Source organism: Rhinoderma darwinii, chromosome 5, assembly GCF_050947455.1.
Source record: "Rhinoderma darwinii isolate aRhiDar2 chromosome 5, aRhiDar2.hap1, whole genome shotgun sequence".
Lineage (NCBI taxonomy): Eukaryota > Metazoa > Chordata > Amphibia > Anura > Rhinodermatidae > Rhinoderma > Rhinoderma darwinii.
Window position 1 is genome coordinate 182939062 of NC_134691.1, and position 26763 is coordinate 182965824.

At 41.1% G+C, this 26763-nt stretch overlaps 1 protein-coding gene across 1 annotated transcript in view; it reads left to right on the forward strand.

Annotated features, from left to right (window-relative positions):
- NSUN2 (NOP2/Sun RNA methyltransferase 2) overlaps positions 1–26763 on the forward strand; it is a 67094-nt gene that overhangs the window by 3710 nt on the left and 36621 nt on the right. The window contains exons 4-13 of the mRNA XM_075826773.1: positions 1452–1556; positions 6168–6273; positions 6503–6574; positions 6740–6824; positions 7091–7283; positions 15985–16059; positions 19862–19992; positions 21683–21756; positions 21890–22017; positions 22903–22999. Coding sequence (XP_075682888.1) covers positions 1452–1556; positions 6168–6273; positions 6503–6574; positions 6740–6824; positions 7091–7283; positions 15985–16059; positions 19862–19992; positions 21683–21756; positions 21890–22017; positions 22903–22999 — 1066 coding nt within the window. The remainder of the gene's footprint in view (positions 1–1451; positions 1557–6167; positions 6274–6502; positions 6575–6739; positions 6825–7090; positions 7284–15984; positions 16060–19861; positions 19993–21682; positions 21757–21889; positions 22018–22902; positions 23000–26763) is intronic.

A 26763-nucleotide genomic window follows, 5' to 3' on the forward strand; every position in this document is an offset into this window, starting at 1 on the left:
TGAAGGGGGTGAGTGAATTCCAGCACCCTCCCTCTATCTTGTCCTCTGTGCTGCTGCTCAGAACACTGGCTTGACTATCCCCTCCTACAACTTCTCTTTGCCGGGGGAAGCAAAGTCGTAGGTGCTTACCTGGGGTAGCCCCAGTGACGTATCCATATATGGACAGTTACGTCACTGGGACTACCCCAGGTAAGCTCTAGTGACATAGCTTCCATAGGTGAAGATAAGCAGTTGGGGTCCCTGGATTCCTGGCTGTTTATCTTTGCCTGGGAAGTTATGTTTTCAGCTTTCCTGTGGTAGCCCTAGTGACTTAACTGTCCATATATATCATAGGATGATTGTAATGACCCCCAAATTAGCAGGTCCCAATTGCTTTAGCCAGATGGTTATCTCCCCCTTCCTGATAAATAGAATGAAGAAAAGGTGACAACCCTTACATCTCATTTGCTGTGTATATAGACTACTGAAGTTTACTGAATCTTTTCTGTGTAGAATTTAATAATCGTTAGGGAAGCGGATGTCAATATGCGCTGCTGTTAATGGGTCTTTTATGGGAGAAATAATCATTTAATCTAATAACTAGAACTGTGCCTAATAATGATCGTACGATCATTATTAGGCACAGTTCTAGTTATTAGATTAAATGACTCACTGTTTTTATTTACTTGTTGTTTTAAATCCGTTAACCGATCAGTATGTTTTTTTTGGAGTGTCGGAGTAAAGTCACACATTTTTAAGATCTTTGCCAATAAATGGAAATATGCTTGTTTAGGTTCACAGGCTGACCTGATCAAACAAATGCTCAACTTAATACAAGGCAGAGCTAGGACTCCTATCCCCGCCGCACCTGCCCGTTGTTTTATGGTCTGTCGTTTAGCAAGAGTTTGTAGTCTGTAACCATGGAGATGCATGGGTTCACATAGGAGCTGAAGACAAAAGATAATATTTCTAATGAAGACTATTTGCAATGTTGATTTTTTTTCTTTTTTCTTTTTATATTGATGAATGGGTAAATCTAAATAAGTTTGCAAATGTGTACACAGCAGATCCCCTTAAAGGTATTACCCAGCGCTTACATTTATAACACAAAGTATATTGATGCCATGAATCTATCATCTGTTGGGTTCCAACAACCCCTGCAGTAATCACTAAAACAAAGGCACAGTCTCGCTGTTCCAAACTCTGCACCCATTTGCTTTGCTTGGGAGACACCAGATTGGGAACCTATAAGTCTATAGGCGACCTATTGTCTCACGAGTAAAGATGGGCACAGATGTACTCTTTGAAATTAGAATTATTGGTTTTGGGCCTTGGTATGTCAGTGGTCAGAATCCATTTAACACTGCAAGAAAATGCCAATGCAGACTTTACGTCATCCTCTTTAAAATCTCAACAAATGAACATAAGGTTGAAGACCCCGTGGTTAACTTCTGTCTTACGCTGTTTTATAGTCACGCCAAAGAAATTCTACATTGTCTGAAGGAGAAATACTTCAAAGAGCTACAGGATATAGAGGTTGATGGGCAGAATATTGAAGCTCCTCAACCGCTTAATTGGTAAGACAACCGCCATCTCCTGCAATACTTTACAATAGTGTTCTGAACGATTCTTCAGTATTTTAAAATTAAATGAAGGAAAAAAAAGTGTTTTTATTTCTAGGAATTACAGCTGTAAAAATAATGCAATTAGAAGTTTGGGTTTTTGAAGTTATATATTTAATTATATAAAAATTAAAATATCAGGTATAAGTGTGTTTCAACTTTTAACATATGCCTCGGATATGCCAAGTCAATCACAATTGGGACCCCTGCCTATTAAGAGAGCGGCTATTCGCTGAAAAAATCTTATCCATAGGCTTTGTCTAGTATTGCAGCCCAGTCCCATTAACTTTGAGTTTTGCTGTGTTTGGGGGAAAAAAAACAAGGGCTTGTGGCGCTCTCCTGAGGGTGCTTGCTTTAAGTCACTGTTGGGATGCGATCACTTAGATTTACCCTTTTATACACAGCCCAGTTCCTAAGTAACGACCCTAGGGCTGTCCTATAGCAATGCCCATTAGAGAATCCTATGCACAGACATAATTAAGTGTCACACAGAAATAGGCTGAAAAAAAAGCTTCATTAGGGCTCTCTGAACCCTCATATCGGCTGGTCTTAAAGCTTCAATAGCCTTTTGGGTGACTTTTCAGAATAAGGTGTCTTGTGTGTACATGAGGAATAATACAATTTCTGTGACCTTTTTTTTGCAGTTTTACCCTCTGCAGTCTATCTTTAAAGTGTAGCTAAACGTTTGACAAACTTCTGACGTATTAGAGACATGTCAGAAGTTTGGATTGGTGGGGGTCCAAGCACTGAGACCCCCACCAATCTCTAGAACGAAGCAGCTGAAGTGCTCGTGTGAGCGCTCAGCTGCTTTGTGTCGGTTCGGCTTTTTCCGGAAAGCCGATGTATCGGAGTACGGGCTCATAGACTTTCTTTTGAGTCCGTACACAATACATTTATTTCCGGAAACAGCTGAACAGACACGAAGCAGCTGAGCGCTCACACGAGCTGCTTCGTTCTAGCTATCGATGGGGGTCTCAGTGCTTGGACCCCCACCAATCCAAACTTCTGACGCTACACTATTATTTGCAGTTTTCTCTGAGCTATTGGTTGGAGCCTAACTGCTGTCATCCTTGCAGAGAACATCCTGCTCCTATTTCTATCTAATATAAATAAAAATAAAATATATATATATATATATATATATATTCGTCGTGCTCTATGAATTCGAATATCATCAAAATGTTTATTTCAGTAATTCAATTTAAAAAGTGAAACTCATATATTCTATAGATTCATTACACACAGAGTGATCTATTTCCAGCATTCTTTTCTTTTTAATCTTGAAGATTATGGCTAACCCTTAATGAAAACCTAACATTTAGTCTAAGAAAATTAGAATATTGGGTAAAAGTTGAAGATTGTAGACTCATGGTGTGACACTCTAATCCGCTAATCAACACAACATCTGCAAAGGTTTCCTAAGCCTTAAATGGTCCTCTGGTTCAGTAGGCTACACAATCATGGGGGAGATGCTGATTTGACCATTGTCCAGAAGACAGTCATTGATACCCTCCACAAGGAGGATAAGCCAGAAAAGGATATTGCTAAAGAAGCTGGCTGTTCACAGAGTGCTGTATCCAAGCATATTAATGGAAAGTTGAGAGGAAAGGAAAAAGTGTGACAGAAAAAGGTGCACAAGCAACAGGGTTGAAAGGATTGTCAAGAAAATGCCATTCAAGAATCTGGGGGAAATCAGTGTTTCAAGGGCCACCACACAGAGATGTATCCAGGACATGGGCTACAACTGTCGTATTCCTTGAGACAATGTCCGAAGCGTCTTACCTGGGCTAAGGAGAAAAAGGACTGGTCTGTTGCTCAGTGGTCGAAAGTCCTGTTTTCAGATGAAAATAAATTTTGAATTCCGGAGTCTGGAGGAAGAGTGGAGAGGCATCAATCCAAGTTGCTTGCGGTCGAGTGTGAAGTTTCCAGTCAGTGATGGTTTGGGGAGCCATGTCATCTGCTGGTGTTGGTCCACTGTGTTATATCAAGTCCAGAGTCAACGCAGCCATCTAGCAGGACATTTTCGAGCACTTCATGCTTCCCTCTGCTGACAAGCTTCATGGAGATGCTGATTTCATTTTCCAGCAGGACTTGGCACCTGCCCACACTGCCAAAAGTACCAATACCTGGTTTAGTAACCACAATATCACTGTTCTTGATTGGCCAGCAAACTCACCTGACCTAAACCCCATGGAGAATCTATGGGGTATTGTCAATAGGAAGATGAGAGACACCAGACCCAATAATGCAGACGAGCTGAAGGCCGCTATCAAAGCAACCTGGGCTTCCATAACACCTCAGCCGTGCCACAGGCTGATCGCGTCCATGCCATGCCACATTGATGCAGTAATTCATGCAGACGGAGCTCCGACCAAGTATTGAGCGCATATACTGTACATACTATTCAGTAGGCCTACATTTCGGTATTAAAAATAATTTTTGGAATTGGGTTTATATAATCTATTTTTCTCAGATTACGTTTTGGGTTTTCATTGACTGTTGGCCATATTCATCAACATTAAAAGAAAAAAATCTGGAAATGGATCACTCTGTGTAATGAATCTATATAATGAGTTTTACTTTTTTAATTGAATTGCTGAAATTACTAGTATATTCAAACATACATACATTCATGTGGAGCATGGAGAAGATTATATAGCAGTAATGAACAGTGTAGCTATGAATACAGCACTGGGGTGAGATTGAACACTTACTAGGAGCTACTTAAAGAGGCTCTGTCACCAGATTTTGCAACCCCTATCTCCTATTGCAGCAGATCGGCGCTGCAATGTAGATAAGAGTAACGTGTTTTTTGTTTTTTTTAAAACGAGCATTTTTGGCCAAGTTATGACCATTTTTATATTTATGCAAATGAGGCATTCTAAAGTACAACTGGGTGTGTATTGTGTGTGTACACATCTGGGCGTTTTTACTTCTTTTACTAGCTGGGCGTTGTGAATAGAAGTGTATGATGCTGACGAATCAGCATCATCCACTTCTCTTCGTTAACGCCCAGCTTCTGGCAGTGCACAGACACACAGCGTGTTCTCGAGAGATCACGCTGTGACGTCACTTCCTGCCCCAGGTCCTGCATCGTGTCGGACGAGCGAGGACACATCGGCACCAGAGGCTACATTTGATTCTGCAGCAGCATCGGCGTTTGCAGGTAAGTCGATGTAGCTACTTACCTGCAAACGCCGATGCTGCTGCAGAATCAAATGTAGCCTCAGGTGCCGATGTGTCCTCGCTCGTCCGACACGATGCAGGACCTGGGGCAGGAAGTGACGTCACAGCGTGATCTCTCGAGAACACGCTGTGTCTGTGCACTGCCAGAAGCTGGGTGTTAACGAAGAGAAGTGGATGATACTTCTCGTCAGAACGCCCAGCTAGTAAAAGAAGTAAAAACGCCCAGATGTACACACACAATACACGCCCAGTTTTACTTTAAACACGCCCAGTTGTACTTTAGAAAGCCTCATTTGCATAAATATAAAAATGGTCATAACTTGGCCAAAAATGCTCGTTTTTAAAAAAAACAAAACGTTACTCTTATCTACATTGCAGCGCCGATCTGCTGCAATAGGAGATAGGGGTTGCAAAATCTGGTGACAGAGCCTCTTTAAGCATCTCTGTATGTCTCTGGCTCCCTCCCCTCTAAATAGACTTCTATGGGCAGCATGTAACCTGATCCTTCAGTGAGCTTAGAATCCATCTTGTGTCTCGACAGATTTTATCAGTGAATTGAGAGTGAATAATCCGTGTTTTTGGGGGGGGGGGGGCATTTTTCTCTAAGAAATATCAGTGTTTCTTATATTCGATTTCTACTATTGATTTATGCAAAGTTTGTACAAAGTTTAGTGACCATTTAAGCCATTCACATTACACATGTGCCAGATGCTGGAGGGTGAATGTTAGACTGTTTCCCTTGTCCTTAAATGGATGACTACTAACACATTTTGGGGCATATTTATAAATCAGATTGTGTAAAATTTTCTGGAGCAGTTGCATTGAAAAGAATGACAATCAAACAGAAGGCCATATTTATTGAGCCCACCCTGACTCTTGCAAAGTGTCAAAAAAGGGAGCTTGTAATTCAAGTACGACGTATGGCTGCAGCGGTCATGTGGTACAATCGCTGGTTTCAGCGCTCCTGTTCCGTATACCCACTGAGTCCAGTGATTGGCTGCAGCGATCACGTGAGTTTACGGGCACTTCATGGCTGCAGCTATGTCAAAACACAGTGGCGGGAAGGAACGGAGCAGCGGCGCTGGGACGACGGGAAACCGTGGGTTGAGCAATGGCTGTTTGTGGCCAATTTTTTCAATAACTCAAACCCCTTTTAAGCTCAATTCTGTTCAAATAAAATTATTCATCAAAATGTGCTGAAATGGAGCTCATCTGACTAAATGAGTTGTGAACGGCATCTAGCAGCTTGTGTTACAATCAAGCTGCAGAAGAGAAACGCCACAAATTTTTTAATTAAAATCAATTGTTTTCATTTAATAAAATTCACACAATACAAAAAAATATTGGATAAGCATTATCCCTTTCTTACCCTTCCCACAGGTACCCTGATGAGCTTGCCTGGCACACAAACTTGAGCAGAAAGATAATTCGGAAGTCCCCTGAACTGGAGAAATTTCATCAGTTTTTAATCAGTGAGACTGAATCGGTAAGATATTTGCAAAATATAAAAGCTGCTAAGATGTGCTTTTCTTTATAAAATGTATTTAGAAAATGTGACCTTTCTATTTTTTTTTAATGTCTTTTCGGACATGTTGACGGATGTATTCACAAATATACAATGTGTATAAGAAACTATTGCTCTTATTCTATGCTTAAATTAAAAGTGGAGATTAGTACAATTTTCTTAAAAGGTAATTTCCGACCTTGTGTTTTAGGGCAACATAAGTCGTCAAGAGGCAGTCAGTATGATTCCGCCTGTTCTTCTGGATGTCCATCCACATCACAAGGTGAGGTGCAATCCAGTTTATAATCTAGTAGAGAATATTACAACTCCATTTTTCATTTTCCTCCTACAGAAAAGGAAATATCGTTACAAACAACTACTCTTACATAATGTAGTAGTAATGCTTTTTTCTATTCTTTTGGTACTAATGGTGGTTATTCATCCCTAGATCTTGGATATGTGCGCAGCCCCAGGATCTAAAACAAAGCAGCTTATTGAAATGTTGCATGCCGACATGGACATTCCGTTCCCTGGTATGCCCATCTTGTTCGCTCTTACCTTTTACCTTTTACCTAACCTTTACTGTACCTTGTTGTATTGAGTTCTATGGTATTTGGTCATTAATGAGCTGGAGAATTTGTACCCATCAGCAAAAACCCAAAAATTATATCTCCATATACCTTGCTGCCCAGGCTTATACTATTTAACATCCTGATAGGGCAGCATTTTTAACGTGACAGATTGTACACTGTATAATTGGTATATATATTAAAGTGTAGTTCTCTGTCTGCTCTTTTAGAGGGATTTGTCATTGCCAATGATGTGGACAACAAGCGGTGTTACCTGTTAGTTCATCAAGCCAAGCGACTCAATAGCCCTTGTGTCATGGTTGTGAATCACGATGCCTCCAGCATTCCCCGTCTGCTGGTTGAAAACAATGGTGTTCGAGAGGTTTTGTTTTATGACCGAATACTGTGCGATGTGCCATGCAGGTATTTCTAGTTTTTCTCTTTCTTTCTGTAACGTTATGTTTTTGAGAGGGATCATACACGATAGAAATTCCAACAGACACCATAAAGTCCCCTACTAGTCTCCGTCTGGCTTCCTCCCATGCCACAGTATTCGGCCCCATGCACACGACTGTAGTGTTTTTTAGTCATCCGCATAACTGGCACGCTGTCTGCAAATACGGTCCGTAGTGCATCCGTATTTACGGGTTCGCAAAAAATAAGGGAGGCTACAAAGGAAGTCACCAACATGATCCAACCCCTTGAAAAGGTCACACTATCGCTCAGGTGCCATTTTCTTGGGGAATCCCCTGCCGTCGCATAGCAACGTTACCACTATTACGCAGACTTCTGTGGGTAAGTCTGTGTAGCAATTGCGGACAGGAAAACGACGTGGTTTGCGGATTATTTCTATGGCCCGACCTCACATCCATAAATATACAGAAAGGTGTCCGTGGCCTATAGAAATTAATTGGGCTGCAGATTATCCGTAATTACAGATAAACTTTGCTCGTGTGCATGGGGCGTTATAGAAAGAATAAACTTTCCACGTATTCAGTCAATCTGTGCTGGTTTCAGCTACCATCTTGCTCTCCTTGAAGTGCGCTAGTGGTGTGTATGAGCGCATGTTACCGGCACTTAAGACGATGAAGCTCCACATACCATCCCTTCCGGCTGTACAGGGGGACGGTAATAGGCTATGTTCGATCTTCCAGCTCATTTGTAGCTCCCCTCCATCCCACCCCTTTTTCTAACAGTGACAATTAGTTTAACCTCCTGTTTCTATCTTGGCATCTCTGATCCTGGCATAATTTGAAAGCTAAGATTCTAGTATTTAATTTGATACCAAGATCTAAGCTGTACCCATTATATTCTAGTTGTGGCAATTGTTTAAAGTCATGGTGTGTTACCTATGTCCTTGGTTGTGAAAATGTTAAGGAAACTGATGAGCGTACTTGCGCAACTGTTTCTACTACACTCGTCTCCAGCTCTCCCTGGCTTCTGCTCCTTTTTAGCTCCAGCCACTGGCTGAATTATGCAAAATGGGAGTCAGGGAACCCCTGTTTTTCTTTTGGGACCCTGACCTATCAGACATGTATGACGTATAATTACAGAACTTTTAACACGGATTTGAAAAGTGGGGTGAAATGTTTCTGATTTCAGATCCGTTTCCTTTTTAGAGATTTGCCAGTCCATAAAATAAAATGGGCAAGTCAATTTGCCTATTCTCTTAAATTCAGCAAAGCGCTTCTCGATGTGTATTGATTCACGCAATGCATCCCAGTTGCCGGAGAATCGTGAGCCAGTGCTCAAAACCAGGTTAAACAGGTGTTGGCAAGTCTATAGTGAAGAGGTATGCAGCAGAAGTTCAGTCTAGGCGTCGCTATGTCCAATTAGTGTAGTTTACATGACGCTGTAATCGGAGCACATCGTAAAAGCACGCAGCACATTGTGGAGCAATTTTTCGGCCGTGATATCCGCTGCGGAAATCCCTACAATGGGAAAAAAAAAAAAGATATGCTTACCATTGCAACATGTCCCTCTGGCATCCTGCAGCCCTGGGATGACGTTTTATCCCATGTGAGCGCTGCAGCCTATCATTGGCTGCAGTGGTGACATGGGATGAGCCGTTATCCCAGTAGGCTGGCCTGGACAAAGACACAGAATTCTGGGTAAGTACGATTTTTTCCGGAGTTGCGTTTTTTTTGCGGTGGAATTGCAGCTTTTCCGAAGCAAAAATGGCAACATCTTCTATTTGTTGCCGGTTTCACCTCCCCATTAAATGCAATGGGGAAAACCCACAACAAAAAAGCAGCAATTAGCGCAAATACAATTGACATGCTGCGGATTAAGAAACTGCACCACAGGTCAATTTCTGAGCAGTTTTTCCATTTATTTACGTAGCGTGTGGATGAGATTTGTTCAAATTTCATTCACTTTGCTGCTACTGTATTATGCTGCGGATTTTCCGTAATAAAATCTGCAGTATTACACTGCATGTGAACTTGCCCTTATTTCTATAAAAGAAAGTGCCTCTCACGTTCTGTTTATTTTAGTCATGACCTTGTTTTATTAGGTGATTTAAGGTGGAAATATGTTTCATGTTCTTCTTAACCCCTTAATGACCAGGCCTGAAAAGACCTTAATGACCAGCTAAATTTTTCTGTGTTTGCCTCTGCCTTTCAGCAGCCATAACATGCCCTTTCTAGGTCCCCAGGGCTGACTGCAGAGGGATTCCCCAGTGTTAGATCGCATCACCGGAATCCCGGTGATGCATTCAAAGAGGGGAATTCCCTTTGATCATGCCGCGGTCACGGACCACGGCAATCAAAGGGTTAAGCAACTGGGGTCCAAATGTTTTCCTGGAGCTGCGGCTCTGTTCAGGAGGCTTCTCTAGGATCAGGTGCTGTTGGTTACAGCTTCTGCTTGGAGTATGAGCGCTCACACGAGCGCTCATCAGCCTGATCTACAGCGACGCCAAAAGACGTCGTAGACTGGGAACCTGCACCGCCTGACGTCAAAAGATGGTGGGCGGTCGGGAAGGAGTTAAGTACTTGTAGCAGTTGATGGTCTTTCTTCCGTTCTGATAATGACCTATAGGGCTCTGACGTTTTCTGCATGAAGACAGTGTCCTTGTAATGCATTGGTTTTTCTGACATTAAGATCACTATTGGCCCATTTTAGTGTAGTTGCAATTGACTTGTTGCTCATTTTCAAGCTTTGTAAACCCTGTAATGTACATTTTTACCCTTGTGCATTAACGAGCAAGAGAGAGAGATACTAGTCCTTCTCAATGAATTAGTATATCATCAAAATGTTGGGCCTTATTCACACAAACGTGTTAAACATCTGTGTAATAGACAACCTAATGCGAACAAAAAAGGGACATGGCCCTTTAAGAAATAATGTACTATATAGTATACAAATTCTTTATTAGATATGATACAACAGATGGCATAACACGGAATATAAAAACGAATGAACCATATATGGAGATAAAGACAGTACGGTCAGATGTAGAAGACCATTAACATGCAGAGTCAGCCAACCAAGGAAACGCTCATGGAACCCACAGGGAAAGGGAAGGTAAAACGTGCATATGAAATGACCATACCCAAATGTATAAAAAAGTGCTGCCTGTCCACGTGTAGAATATATACGAATAAGCTAGGAAAATCCTAACAGAGCACATGGGCAAAAGAAGCCAGGCAAGGTAAGACTGCAGTAATAGATCAAAAAACAATGAATAGATCATTACGTGAAAAACAATGCCAGCACGTACCCTGAGACATAATGGAGAGCGGAACCAGCAACCCAGAACGGAAGGATGAATGAACACCTCGACGGCTTCATCGGAGCCGGTCTGTAGGGCGAAACACACGTCGAGGTGTTCATTCATCCTTCCGTTCTGGGTTGCTGGTTCCGCTCTCCATTATGTCTCAGGGTACGTGCTGGCATTGTTTTTCACGTAATGATCTATTCATTGTTTTTTGATCTATTACTGCAGTCTTACCTTGCCTGGCTTCTTTTGCCCATGTGCTCTGTTAGGATTTTCCTAGCTTATTCGTATATATTATACACATGGACAGGCAGCACTTTTTTATACATTTGGGTATGGTCATTTCATATGCACGTTTTACCTTCCCTTTCCCTGTGGGTTCCATGAGCGTTTCCTTGGTTGGCTGACTCTGCATGTTAATGGTCTTCTACATCTGACCGTACTGTCTTTATCTCCATATATGGTTCATTCGTTTTTATATTCCGTGTTATGCCATCTGTTGTATCATATCTAATAAAGAATTTTTATTTTTGTATACTATATAGTACATTATTTCTTAAAGGGAATGTGTTGCCAGCAAAACATGATTTTTTTTTTTTTTTTTTAGTTAAACAATTAGTGTATAGGTGATTAAGCATTGTTCTAATTTTTTTTTATTTTTTTTCACGAGTCAGGAAATATTATAAATTGGATTCAATTTATAATATTTCCCAGCACTGGTCACTAGATGGAGCAATTCCCAAAATTGCAGCATTGCATGTGGTAAAGCAACCACATTGCTTTATGCTGCAAAATTGGGAAAAAATCCCTCGCTCTAGTGAGCTCTCAGAATCCCCCCCTCCTTTATCCTGGCTAGTGCCGGGAGAAATGAGGGGTTTGAACGGTCTAACCTCCTACACTGTGTGTCGCCATTTTTTGAGCTAACACAGTGTAGAAGGTTTACATACACTAGTAAAACACACAAACACGAACATACATAGAAATCACTTACCTGCTCCAGTCGCCGCCGCTCCCTCCGGTCCGTCTGCTGCCGCTGCTCCATGTGCACAAGTCCGGAAGCCGCGACCGGAAGTAGTAATCTTACTGCCCGGCCGCGACTTCCGGTCCACAGGAAAATGGCGCCGGACGGCGCGGATTTAAAATCGGACTGTGGGGGAGCGGCGCATGCGCCGTTCCCACACACACGGCGTACATCATAGTGGATGGAACGGGCCCCGTTCGCAGTCCCTATGGGACTGGAGCTGCCGTATTCCATGTCTGTATGTGTCGTTAATCGACACATACAGAAATGGAAAAAAAATGGCAGCCCCCATAGGGAAGAAAAAGTGTAAAAATAGAAAAAAGTAACACACAAACACACAAATAAATCTAAACGTTTTTAATAAAACCCTAACCTAAAACTGATATAAAAAAAAAATGTTGGTGACACTGTTCCTTTAAAGGGCTATGTCCCTTTTTTGTTCGCTTTAGGTTGTCTAATTTTATCAAGGGACCCCTGTCTATGCCATTGTTTTGGTTAGAGGTTTTGTAGGTTGTTCAAACATCTGTGTGATGGCTGTTGAAACAATGCCCGTCACAGACCTATATAATTCAATGTGGCCGTTCACACAGCCGTTGTTTCTACGGACCGTGTGAAAGGTCCTTGAGAAAATAGGACATGTCCTATTTTTTTTCACGCATCCCTCCATAGACTAGTCTATGGGAGAATGCGTGATGAAAAACGGACGTTTTTCACGTCCGAGATGCGCAACGCCAGTGGGAATCTAGCCTTAATTTATTTCAGTAATTCAATTCCAAAAGTGAAACTCATATATTATATATATATATATATATATATATATATATATTCATTACACACAGAGTGATCTATTTCCAGTATTTTTTTCTGTTGATGTTGATGATTATTGCTAACAGTTAATGAAAACCCAAAACTTAGTCTCTCAGAAAATTTGATTATTATATAAGCCCAATTACAAAAGATTTTTAATACGGAAATGTTGGCCTACTGAAAAGTATGTACAGTATATGCTCTCAATACTTGGTCAGGGCTACTTTTGCATGAATTACTGCATCAATGTGGCGTGGCATGGAGGCGATCAGCCTGTGGCACTGCTGAGGTGTTATCAATGTGGCGTGGCATGGAGGCGATCAGCCTGTGACACTGCTGAGGTGTTATTGAAGCCCAGGTTGCTTTGATGTCTGCCTTCTGCTCGTCTGCATTGTTGGGTCTGGTGTGTCTCATCTTCCTCTTGACAATACCCCATAGATTCTCTGAGGTTTAGGTGAGGCGAGTTTGCTGGCCTATAAAGTGCAGTGATACTGTGGTTATTAAACCAGGTATTGGTACTTTTGGCAGTGTGGGCAGGTGCCAAGTCCTGCTGGAAAATGAAATCGGCATCTCCATAAAGCTAGTCAGCAGAGGGAAGTATGAAGTGGTAGACAGCTGCGTTGACTCTGGACTTGATATAACGCAGTGGACCAACACCAGCAGATGACATGGCTCCCCAAACCATCACTTACTGTGGAAACTTCACACTGGACCGCAAGCAGCTTGGATTGATGCCTCTCCACTCTTCCTCCAGACTTTGGGACCGAGATTTCCAAATGAAATGAAAAATTTACTTTCATCTGAAACCAGGACTTTGGACTACTGAGCAACAGACCAGTCCTTTTTTAAAGGCTTAGGAAACCTTTGCAGGTGTTTTGTGTTGATTAGCTGATTAGAGTGTGACCCCATGAGTCTACTACCTTCAATTTTTACCCAATATTCTAATTTTCTGAGAGACTAAATTTTGGGTTTTCATTAACTATTAGCCATAATCATCACATTAAAAGAAAAAAAATGCTGGAAATAGATCACTCTGTGTGTAATGAATCTATAGAATAGTAGAGTTTTACTTTTTGAATTGAATTACTGAAATTAACTCTTTGATGATATTCTAATTCATTGAGAAGGACTAGTGTATATTTCTCTCTCTATCCATCCCAGTTTTTGTCACGTTACAAAGTCAGTCCAGGATAAATCATTTTGGGAAAATCCTAATAGAACAGCTGAACTTTATATGGGGTTACTCAGAATCACTTTAAATAATGGCAACTGTGTACTGGCTACTATTTAATGTGAGTGGCTAATTCTGAACACCACTTCATCCCCAACTATAACAGGGTGTTTACACTTATGCAACCACATTATTTTTGTTTTTCCCTTATAAATGATTTGTTTGTTTTGAATTGTACAGATTATGGGTCAGATTAACCCCTTAATGACCGGGCCATTTTGCACGTTAATGACCAAGGATTATTTTTTGTTTTTTCACGGTCGCATTCCAAGAGTCGTAACTCTTTTTTTATTCCGTCGACATAGCCGTATAAGGGCTTGTTTTTTGCGGGACGAGTTGTATTTTGTAATTGCACCATTTTTAGATGCTTATAATATATTGATTAACTTTTATTAACTTTATTTTAGGAGAGAATTGAAAATAAGCAGCTATTCCAGCATTAATTTTCACGTTATAAATTTACGCCGTTTACTATGCAGCGTGAATAACATGTTAACTTTATTCTATGGGTCGGCACGATTACAGGGATACCAAATGTGTAAAGGTTTTATATGTTTTTTCTACGTTTGCACAATAAAAACCCTTTTAGAAAAAAATTACTTGTTTTTGCATCGCCGCGTTCCAAGAGGCGTAATTTTTTTATTTTTCCGTCGATGTGGCCGTACGTGGGATTGATTTTTGCGGGACAATGTGTAGTTTTCATTAGTACTATTTTGGGGTACATAGGACTTATAGATGAACTTTTATTTTATTTTTTATGGGGGGAATGGGAGAAAAGAGAGAATTTTGCCGTTGTTTTTTGCGTTTTCTTTGGACGCCGTTCATCCGGCGGTTTAATTAATGTGTTCATTTTATTGGTCAAGTTGTTACGATCGCGGGGATACCATATATGTGTATGTGTGATTTGTTTTGACCGTTTTATTAAATAAAACCACTTTTTGGGGCAAAAAAGTAGTTTTATTTGACTTTGACTGTAATTTTTTTTTATTTTTTTTTTCACAAACTTTATTTAACGGTTTTACTTTTTTTTTTTTTAGTCCCACCAGGGGACTTCACTATGCGATGTGCCGATCGCATATATAATGCTTTGGTATACTTAGTATACCAAAGCATTATTGCCTGTCAGTGTAAAACTGACAGGCAACCTGTTAGGTCATGCCTCTGGCATCGCCTAACAGGCAGATGCTGAAGACAGACCTGGGGGTCTTTGTTAGACCCCCGGCTGTCATGGAAACCCGACGGCGACCCGCGATTTGTTTGCGGGGGCGCCGATCGGGAGACAGAGGGAGTTCCCCCCTCTGTCAAACACATTAAATGCCGCTGTCACTGTTGACAGCGGCATTTAATGGGTTAAACTGCCGGAATCGGCGCGTGCTTCGATTCCGGCAGTTGCAGCAGGAGCCAGGCTGTGTATAACAGCCGTGCTCCTGCCGCTGATCGCGTGGGTACAGTCTCAGTACCCGCGCGATCACAGGACGGATATATCCGTCCTCCTGCGCGAACTAGCAGCTGCTGAGGACGGATATATCCGTCCTTCGGCGTTAAGGGGTTAAAGGTGGAGAAAGTTCTGAAATGGTAGACTTCTTATATTCTCTCTCTCTCTCTCTCAACATTTGCTGTGTTTAGTACAATTGAAAAAAAAACTATGAATATTTTCTTTTTTTTTTAAAGGGAATGTGTCGCTAGAAAGTTTTATTTTTTTTAAACAGTTAGTAAATACATGATTAGACATTGTTCTAATTTTTTTAAATGTTTTTCCACAGGTCAGAAAATATTATAAATTAGATTCTAATTTATAACATTTCCCTGTGCTGGTCACTAGAGGGAGCAATTCCCAAAATTGCAGCATTGACATGTGGTAAAGCAACCACATTGCTTTATGCTGAAAAATTTGAGAAGACACACTCGCTCTAGCGGCCTCAAATAATCCCCCCTCCTTTATCCTGGCTAGTGCCAGGAGAAAGGAGGGGATTGCATGTTCAAACCTCCTACACTGTGTGCGCCGTTCCCACACAGACTGCGTACACCATAGTGAATGGAACGGCTCCCGTTCGTATTCTCTATGGGGATGTATGTGCCATATTCCATCTCCGTATGTGTCGTTAATCGACATATACAGAGATGAAAAAAAAAAAATGGCAGCCCCCATAGTGAAGAAAAAGTTAGAAAAAAAAAAAAAAGTAAAACACAAATAAATAAAATTTATTTTAATAAAACACTAAAAGCAAATTGATATAAAAATATTTTTTTTCGCGACACCCGTCCTTTAATTGTTCTGTACAACCAAAGAGTAGTTCTCCTCCAGTGCCCATCATTTTCTGATCTTGATGCTGTCATTTTCTTACAGCGGCGATGGAACTATGAGGAAAAACATTGATGTTTGGAAGAAATGGACAACGTTAAACAGTTTACAGCTGCATGGGTAAGCGTTTCCTTTAAAAGCTGTGATTTCACTCTGGTGTGTGTAGCAATGTAGAGGCCCTTGCCGGGCAGTGTACCTTGCAAACCCCCCCCCTCCCCCTTGTCAGACTACCCCTCCTTAAGACAATTAAAAATAAAAATAAACGTGTACTCGCCTCACTGCGCCTCTTCTTCTCCCCTCCGGATCCCCTCCGCATTCTGAGCTCATACTGTGTACCGATGTCGGGCAGCATCAGGATGTTGTATGTGATGCATCACTAATAAATTTGAGTGCTGTGTCTCATAGATCTTGATGCTGCTTGGTATCTGAAATTTGTGTGAGCTGCAGCATAATAAGGGGACTCTGAGAAGAGGTGAGCATTTTTTTTTTTTGTCCGATCGGGAAGGGAGGTGCATGGTGCACGGCCAGCGAGAAGATGTAACCGATTTATTAAGAGGCTTACGCCATGTAGCTAAGACTGGCTTATGAAATGCCAGTTTAAGTAAATCTGTCCCATAATGATGATTGGCTATTATCCACACGGTGCAATATTATTTTGTGGTGTTTGGAATAATAGCTAGTTGAACCTGATAAATCACAGGAAAGACACTAAAACTATTCAGTTATTTTAGAATTTTTATCAATTAAATCTAATAAATGCTTCAGCAGCTTTCCACCTAAATGGCATTATATGGTACAGTGAGCGATAGTACTCTGAAGTTCATCCTATATATAAAATCTCTTACAATAACAAGCTATTCCCTGTTATTAAAGGGGTCATTTTACCAGGACATCGTGGTGGGGGGTCCTTTCTGTAAGTCAGAGCGGACAGCTGCTAACAAAGTATACTTTCATGAGTTATTTACAAGTTATGGGTGACATTATGGTTGTCAGGTCCGAACATTCCGAGATGAACAGTTTCCTGGAAAGTGGATTGGTCGTCGTGGGCCAGTTGAATGGCCCCCTAGGTCTCTCGATCTGACCCCCTTAGACTTTTATCTTTGGGGTCATCTGAAGGCAATTGGATATGCTGTGAAGATACGAGATGTGCAGCAACTGAAACTACGGATTCTGGAAGCCTGTGCTAGCATTTCTTCTGCGGTGTTGCTATCCGTGTGTGAAGAGTGGGAGAAGAGGGTTGCATTGACAATCCAACACAATGGTCAGCACTTTGAACACATTTTATAAGTTGTCAGAAACTTGTAAATAACTCATGAAAGAATAAAGTAACGTTAAAACCAAGCACACCATTGTTTTTCTTGTGAAATTCTCGATAAGTTTGTGTCACATGACCCTCTTCCCATTGAAAAAACTAAAGTTGGATACAAAATGGCCAACTTCAAAATGGCCGCCATGGTCAACACCCAGCTTGAAAAGTTTCCCCCCTCCCATATACTAATGTGCCACAAACAGGAAGGTAATATCACCAACCATTCCCATTTTATTTAGGTGTATCCATATAAATCGCCCACCCTGTACATCTGTGCAGTGTTATGACTGAAGCATTATTCCGCCAACTATGGTTGTCTATTTTGAAAGGGTTTTGCCCATGGTTTTAAATCACTAAAGGATGGTTAATCAATAGGAGGACTAAAGGGGGTTCTGCTTATTGTCAAGGGAGCTTTCTAACAAGTAGGGATTGTCCAAAGAAGAGATCACAAAGTGTCCCCCTGCTGGAACCCCCACTTATCAGCTGTAATCTGTGGGAAAATCTTGCAGTAAGGGTTCAGTTTCCCTGCCAGTGCCACCACAGGAAATATTAAAGGGTAACTATAAACTTTTAAAAACTATTGACGTGTCATAGCGACATGTCAGAAGTTTTTATCGGTGGGGGTCCGAACACTGACTCCCAAGGATCGTTTAAACAAAGCGGCTTTCTTCAGAAAGCCAAGCAACTAGTGTTCGGGCTCATACACTTTCTATTGAAGCCTGTACACTGTTCCGAGAAAAGCTGATCAGAAACGAAGTGGCACAGCACTATCAAAATTGTTTTTAAAAACTTAGTTGCTCTTTAAGCATTACACAGACAAATCGATTAAATTGAACGATCCGTGTGTAATACAGGACGTGACCCCCAGAGCAAAAGAGGCTCTTTGTAACCGCTCTCCACTCATGTCATTCACAGTAAGGCCTGATGCACACGACCGTGTTCGGTCCGTGATATACGGTCCGCATGTCGGCCGCTTGTCCCGGACCGTACAAAGTACAGGGAGCCGGGCTCCTAGCATCATACTTATCTATGACGCTAGGTGTCACTGCCTATCCACGTAACTACTGTCACACACTAAAACATGATTACAGTACGGGACAGTAGTTCCGCGGACAGGCAGTGACCCCTATCGTCATAGATAAGTGTGATGCTAGGAGCCCGACTCCCTGCACTGTGTTCGGTCCGGGACATGCGGCCGACATGCGGACCGTATATCACGGACCGAACACGGTCGTGTGCATGAGGCCTAATAGGGGGAAATGTGTCAATCAGCGGCTGGACTGCGTGTAAATTCTCCCTAACTATGGCACATTACCGTGTACGTGACAGACTTCCGAAATAGGACAGGGCAGCATAAATATCCGACCGATCTGCTTTAACTATAACCCGCTGTGCAGACATTGTCCACCATTTCTCTTTGCTGGAAATACAATGTCTAAGCACGTCACTGCTATGGGGACAGTGGTGAGAGGGATTCTGGGCACTAAACTCCTGCTTCCTACATGGGGCCACAGCATTTTCAGCAACCACTACTAGGGGGAGGTCACTGCATAGAGATTTAAACCGCTTCCATGGAGTTCAATAGTAACTATAAATTCATATGCACTGAGCTATTGGTTACATGCAGAGTTTTATCATGTACTGTGTGAATGGAAGCCAAGGATTTAAAGCTGTATGGGGTAGATTTATCAATGTTTTTATGCACATTGTATGTAAATACATTGAAAAATATGGTGCTCGGACTTAGCGCCATATTTATGAATCACCTGTTTCACTTTTTCTGAAGAAAGTAGGTGAGTCTTGTGGAGCACGTGTGGTTAGTCCAGTTTCAGCAATCTAATGCTATTTTTGTTTTTTTTGTATAATTAAGTAAAAAACTTAGATGTGATCGATAACCGGCGGATAGTGCGTGTCAGAGACCGCTGTCACCGAAGCTGTCCATACCACTGATCTGACTGATTCGGTTTCACTGCATGATACAGCTCCTATGTATCCAGGATACAAAGTAAAAACTTTTTTTTAAATAAAAAAACAATTCAAAAGTAGCATTAAACACTATAAATAGATTTGTTAAAAAAATAAAAAAAAAAAGTGTTCAAAGGTTTACATAGCTTTTAAAATTTGTCAGGGATAAAACGACTTTTATATTTTTATCGGTGTACCTGGAGTGGTTTTAAGTTGACCTTTAGTCTGCAGTCCTTTTTCAGCATTTAATACACTGTACAATGAATATAGATCAGATTTTGATTACTTTACTTGCGGATAATGACACACATGGGGCATTCCTATAGCGAATACTTGGAACTCAATATTCTACTAGCATTTAAACAGTCGTATAGTAAGTAATGAAGACCATAGTGCTGTCTATGGCAATATTTATTAATATGATCCATAAGAACAATTTCAACCTACGTTTTTCTACGAATGTAGAATTTTTAGCTGCGTTTTTTTTCCTGTTTTTAAAGTTTGGGTTTTGTCTTGTTGATGGGAAGTGTTTATTAATTCATTCAGTAGATGTCCGTAAATAAGACTCTCAGCCTGCAGTGCTGTTTTACAAAAATCTTTTAAAAGCTGCTTTTAAGTTGTTGTTAACCTTCATTTTGCTTTTTCTAGGTTACAGATTAGGATTGCTACCCGTGGTGTTGAACAGCTGGCAGACGGGGGAAGGATGGTGTATTCCACGTGCTCTCTGAATCCCATTGAAGATGAAGCTGTTATAGCCTCCCTGCTAGAGAAAAGTGAAGGCAAGGCCAAGCTTTCTTGTGAAACAATAACCGTAAATGACAGGACATAGAATATCAAAACGTACAAAAAAAACAAAATTTAAAGAGCTTGCAAAAATTTTTTGCTGACCTGAAATTTTTGTTTTCCATAAGGCCAAGTCAACATCCATAGATCTTGGTTCCAACCCGATCTAGGGCAGAACATACTAAAGAGCAGCAAGTAGACAAGGAATTAACCGTACAAAGCACACCCTTCTACCATAAAACCACCCCAAACATGCTGATAACTGCAAGGGGGTCAGCAAATTTCCGTCTTCCTTATCATCCTCGGCATCATCCATGGGACTTAAAAAGCTAAGATGATGGAGGGATATCTTGCAAATGCCCTACTGAATACCCTAAGCCGAAGGCTGAATGCACTCAGAAGGAAGACTGTCCAGCTAGCAGTGTCTTTGTAGGTTTACACCTTTCTAAATTGAAAATTGTTCTCATCTGTGTCTGAATTGCTAAGCGAGGTGTCGGAGGAAGAAACCACAATAGTGGGACACCTAGACTTATCCTTCCCAGATAAAGATGGTTCTCTACGCCTAGCTAAAGACATTGATGAATGTCAAATAGAGGTGGACAACTCAACTGGCCCTTGACTTTCATCTTCCTGACTTCTTCGCAGGAGTGCTGGACATCCTTCCAGTCTGAGCAAACTGCAGCCATGCATCACGAGCCACCACATACGGACAACACGCCATTTTCTTTGGAAATCTGCGTTCCGCCACTAATGCCTCATGCATACGACCGTTGTGCCACTCAGGCCGTTTTTGACGGCATCCAAGTGACACCCGATATTCTTCACGGACCCATTCACTTTAGCAGGTGAATCGGGTCTGAAAAATGGTCCGAGTCTCCGATCCGAGGAAAGATAGAACATGTCCTATCTATCCTCTGATCATTGATGGGACTCGGACGGCACACTCGGTCATGTGCATGAGGCGTAAGGACGCAGAATGCGGACAGGGGTGCAGGAGATTACCTGCGACTGCCACTACAGCTCAGTACCACACCATCCAACCCTGGCAAACAGGTGCACAATATCGAAAAATGCTGTGTTCAGAATAACTGGCCTGAAATCTCCTTCCAGGATGGCCACTCCAAGCCGGGAGCTCCCCTATAATTTTTTTTTATAAATACCTAAACAAAGATCTTGCTGCTTACCAGGCCCTATAAAGTATCACCTTACCTGACCTACATGTCCTGAAGGGACAGAACAAAGATTTCACAGCTGTTTAGCGGTTGGGTCTGGTTTTATGGTAGATGTTTGTGCCTTGTACAGTTAACCACTTGTTTAAGTATGTTCTGTCCTATATTGGGTTGGAACTAAAAGCCCATGGATGCTGCCGAGGACGGTAAGGAATAAATGTATTGTTTTGATTTCCTGTATTTAGGATCCACTCCTGGTTTTGGTTTTAAAAAAAACAAATGCAAAATACTGATTAAATAAGCAAGTGGTTATTAGGTGTTGGGGTTGGAAAGTGCTCCTGACACATTAGAGATTCACTTTAGGTCACACATCATAATTAGAAAGTAAATGGAATTTACTGTTAAGGGTATATTTGGTTAGATCTACAGTTTAATATGATTTTTAAAATATTAATATCATTAGTACTACAATATTGCTGCAAAATGAATGTGTTCTTTCTTTTTTTTTTCTCTCTAGGATCTCTAGAGCTTGCTGATGTAGCATCAGAGCTTCCTGGCTTAAAGTGGATGCCTGGGATAACCCACTGGAGGGCAAGTATTTTAATTTTGTGTATGTGTATCTCCTGTATTCCTATGAAACCTAACTGGTGTTCTGTAAAATATCAATATGGAGCACTAGTCTGCAGAAGAGAACCATGTGCTTGACTTCAACTCCTCTTAATAGGTAATGACAAAGGAAGGTCAGTGGTTTGACAAGTGGGAAGATGTGCCTAAAAGTAGACATACTCAAATTCGACCAACTATGTTTCCTCTGGACGAAATGAAAATGAAAGAAATGAACTTGAACCGTTGGTAATTTTATCTTTTATTGCACTATGTATGAAAGTAAACTATTAACCAGATTAATATTGTTTGTCTATTAGGCTTCTTTCACATCTGTATCTCTGATCCGTTCATGGGTTCCGCCGAGCTTTCCGTCAGGGGAACCCATGAACGGGAACCATGACTGAAACTAATGGAAACCATAAGTTCATTTGTCTCAGTTGTGTAAGGGTTCCTTTGTTTTGAAGGAATGAATACCGTAGTAGACTACGCTATTGCTTCCGTCAAAACGACGGAACCCTTGCACAACTGTGACAAACGGAAACCATTTGCACCGGATTCGTCACCATTTAAATCAATGGTGATGCAAATGGAAACCTATGGTTTCTGATTGTTTCAGTCAGGGTTCCGTTCATAGGTTCCCCTGACAGAAAGCTCAGAGGGATCCCATGAACGGAGTCCAGACGCAGATGTGAAAGAAGCCTTCAATGTATGTTTTTAATACTCATGAGGTGTTTGTTCACTTGAGTGGATTAATGTTAAATGCTAACAAGTTGTGAGTGCTGTCAACAAGTAATAACGGAAGTTCGAAGCAAGTTTCCTAATGATGCTCTAAGTTTAGTTCAGTAGAACCATGGAGGGTCCGGATGTTGCCTATGGAATACGGACAGTTAAACACCGGCAATATGCCATTGTAAATAAAGTCTTGCTCATTTAGTTTTGCTATCTATGGTTTGGAAATCCAAATATAAGGCGTGTAACCAAAATCGTCCCAAAATTTATTTTAATCTGACATATTCCAAAAGTCTGGAAGTTTGGCAGAAATAAAGCGGGAAATAATAGATAATGTTTTTAAATTACTTTTAGGAAAAATGTTTGACTACTCATCTTATCAAACTACCTTTTCTGTTACAGCCTAAGAATATTGCCGCATCATCAGAACACTGGTGGGTTTTTTGTAGCAGTATTAATAAAGAAGGCTCCTATGCCTTGGAATAGAAGACAACCCAAGGTGAATTGTGATCAATATAATATTGTGGCATTTTATTTTCAGAATTCTGTTGATCATTTTAATGAAAAGTTTATTTTTTGGTTTTTCTTTTCAATGTGCCGAGATACTGCCTTTTTCTAACCCAAATTGATAACTCGAACCGCTGCCAAATTGGTTGCCACTTTTTTTTTTTTTTTTTTTATCAAATACTTTTTATTGCACATTTTCAACAATTACAACAGTCCAGAAATAGGACCCCCCCACGAACTTTCGACCATACACCATACAGGAAAATGAGCGTATACATTTGTTATACAGAAAAGTCGCCACACAGGGCAGAAACCGTTTCTTTTTGTTTAACATCTGCTAGCAGACATAATCTACATGCCATACAAACAGTTGTAGCAGAGGATATCATGACCCACTCCCCACCCAGGTAAGCATTACCCCAGAAACAGACTCAAATCAAATATGCAAGAAGTTATTTAACTCCGAATCCCAACATCCCCACCGCCTAGCATTCCGGCACTCTCCAACCCAGCTGTATTTAACCATGGCAACCATAGTTTGTCAAACCTGGCCGACGCACCTCTTAAGAGATATCGCCTTTTCATTAATGAGCAACTGGTTCACTCTAGCCACAAACTCTTGAATCTTTGGGGGAGAAGGCTGAATCCAATGCTGCGCTATGAGCTTCTGGGCCACATATAGCACTCTCCCCACTGCCAGTTTCCCATTAGAGTCCACAGGCAGACCATCTACAATACCCAATAGACATAACTTTTGGATTCCGAGGCACAGATATAGAGAACACTTTCCCCACAGTCGCAAGGAGGCCAGACCAGTCCCTGACCTCCGCTCCCTCTCGGCGCCATCTTGGAAATCGGCATGACGCCCAGCTTTCAAAGAAGTTTTACCGCTTTTCCGCGGCATAGCAAGCAGCACAAGGTATCTTCAAAATTAGGGACGAGCAGGACATGTCGTTACCTTTCAGAAGCGCCAAATGTGTTCACTGGTAGTCAGTGCAAACAGGATAAATGACCGGAGTGTAGGCAGAAGATGTGAAGCGTGCGTCTCACTCTTGGTTGCCTCTTTTGAATTGTTTTCTCGACAACTGATTGTAAACAGTCACCTTGTTATTGGTTGAATGTACTGAAAATGTGGCAGTTGGTCATCAGTGGCTGAGAAGCTAATTTGACATTTAGAACAAATGTTTGCACTTCCTTTTTGTCAATTTTTCAAAAATGTCTGCCACAGTGGAAAACGGCTAAAATTTTTAGGTAAAATAAATATAATTACCAAACTGTGACTATTGCTTTAACTTCCTTTTGACTAATATATGGCCATGTTTAACTTTCAGGTGGAAATCTTATTTAAAGTGGGAGGGGTTTTAATAAAGTTCAGTTTTTAGGGAAAAATAAATTACATAACTACATAAAGCAATGCATTTGCAAAGCTAGGTTTAAGAATCGTCCTCAGTTACAGCCTCTTTTTATAGCTCATTCTCTTCCAGGTCTGCGTATACAATCCTTTTGAACTTTCAAGTTCCATGGCCCTTTGGCTCCTTACCGCTGTGCTCTGCCTAAATTGGGAGGTACCAGGTCGGCCCATTTTTGTTTTAACATTAATTGATCCCTGTAGTCAAAAAATGGTACGAGGTGGGCGTTATTTCACATGTTGGACAATATGTCATAAATGTGTCGTGGAAGTCAATGGCTCAAAATATATTTGACTGAAATTTAGACGAGTGTTCCAACAGACACTCACGCCAGGATCTTTATCCAGCATCCTAATCAGGAGATTTCATACTCCTCTGGGGGTTTATTGCCCCACACAATTGCAATAATATCATTCAAAAGGGGCGTAGGCTTGAGGTTAACCAATCAGGCAATGTGACTAACTCTTATTCAGCCAATAGCATACAATGAGAATATTTCAAATGCATTATTATAATTCTTCATTAAAATGCTGACATCAGGTAACACCTGGATACAGGCATACAGTAGAGTGGTGTTAGCTGTTCTTTCCCATGAGGGAGTTTGTTGCGATAACGAGAAAAACCTTGCAATTCTGATAGCTTTATGTCTGGGCGTTCAGCCAACCTGCTAGCCATGGATACATGAAGGCCACACACAAAACGCATTGAGATAACACGTTTCTTGGAGACTTGAGCAGAACTATGTAGAGGAAATTTAATGGAGAATACATATCTTTGTAATTCGGCATCCTGCTTGATAATTTATAATGTAATTTAATACAGAGAATATAAGCAAATTGACCATCCATCACAAATGTAAATCATGGGAAAACGTCTTTAATTGTTCTAGTTTATCCTTCCGTTAACAGGTACATGCTAGGAAATGTTTCTACAATCACACTTATGTTGCTATACTGGCCCCATCCTCTTGCTTTTACATTGTAGAGATGTTGGTATTTTCATGTTTAAAGCCTTGTGCAGAACAATCAGAGTAGCCAATCGGATGCTTGCTTAAAACTGATTTCAACCCGAAATGTAAAATTAGCCAAATAGCAGATTAGTAAATTTAGCAAATGTTTGGTAATATATGTTGATGTGTAGCCATATTGGTTGTATCTTTTGGATAAGCTTGTCAATATGCAATTCCTGTTGTCAGTTTAGAAAAAAATAGCAGCTGATGACACTGATGAGAAAAATACTAATGTCTTAGAGCAGTAGCCAAAGTTTGATAACTAGGTTAGCTTTACTAACTCCTGACTTACTAATATCTGGCAATTCAAGTTTTGGCTGGAAATCTGTTAAACTTTTATTTTTTTATTTATTTTTTTTAACCCGTTAGTCACCGCCAATACGCCTTTTAACGGCGGCCACTAACAGGCTTTATTCTGATGCATATGCCTTTTTACCTGCACTGCATCAGGATAAAGTAAACAGAGCAGGAAGCGTCAAATCTCCCTGCTCTCGGCTGCTAGAGGCAGCTGAAGGCTGGGGGCGTCCCTGCTCTGCCATGTGAGATCGATATAAGTATCGCTCACCCATTTAACCCTTCAGATGCGGTGCACAATAGCGTGCACCGCATCTGAGTGGTTTTGGAGAGAGGGAGGGAGCTCCCACTCTCTCCCACCGACACCCGGCGATAAGATCGCCAAGTGTCTGTGTCTCTAATGGCAGCCGGGGGCCTAATAAAGGTCCCCAGGTCTGCCTGGAGCGAATGCCTGCGAGATCATGCCGGAGGCATGACCTAGCAGATGCCTGTCCGTTTTAAACGGACAGGCAGTAATACACTGCAATACAAAAGTATTGCAGTGTATTCTAATAATAGCGATCGGAAAATCGCATATTAAAGTCCCCTAGTGGGACTAGTAAAAAAGTTGAATAAAGTTAATTAGAAAAAAAATGAAAAACCCAGCTTTTCCCCTTACAAAATGCTTTACTATTAAAAAAAAGTTACACATATTTGGTATCGCCGCGTCCGTAACGACCCCGACTATAAATCTATTACATTATTTAACCCGCACAGTGAACGCCGTAAAAAATGTAATAAACTATGGAAAAATTGCTGTTTTCTGTGAATCCTGACTTAAAAAAAAATGTGATAAGTGATCAAAAAGTTGCATCTACTCCAAAATGGTACCAATAAGGGTATGTGCACACACACTAATTACGTCCGTAATTGACGGACGTATTTCGGCCGCAAGTAGTGGACCGAACCCAGTGCAGGGAGCCGGGCTCCTAGCATCATACATATGTACGATGCTAGGAGTCCCTGCCTCTCCGTGGAACTACTGTCCCGTACTGAAAACATGAT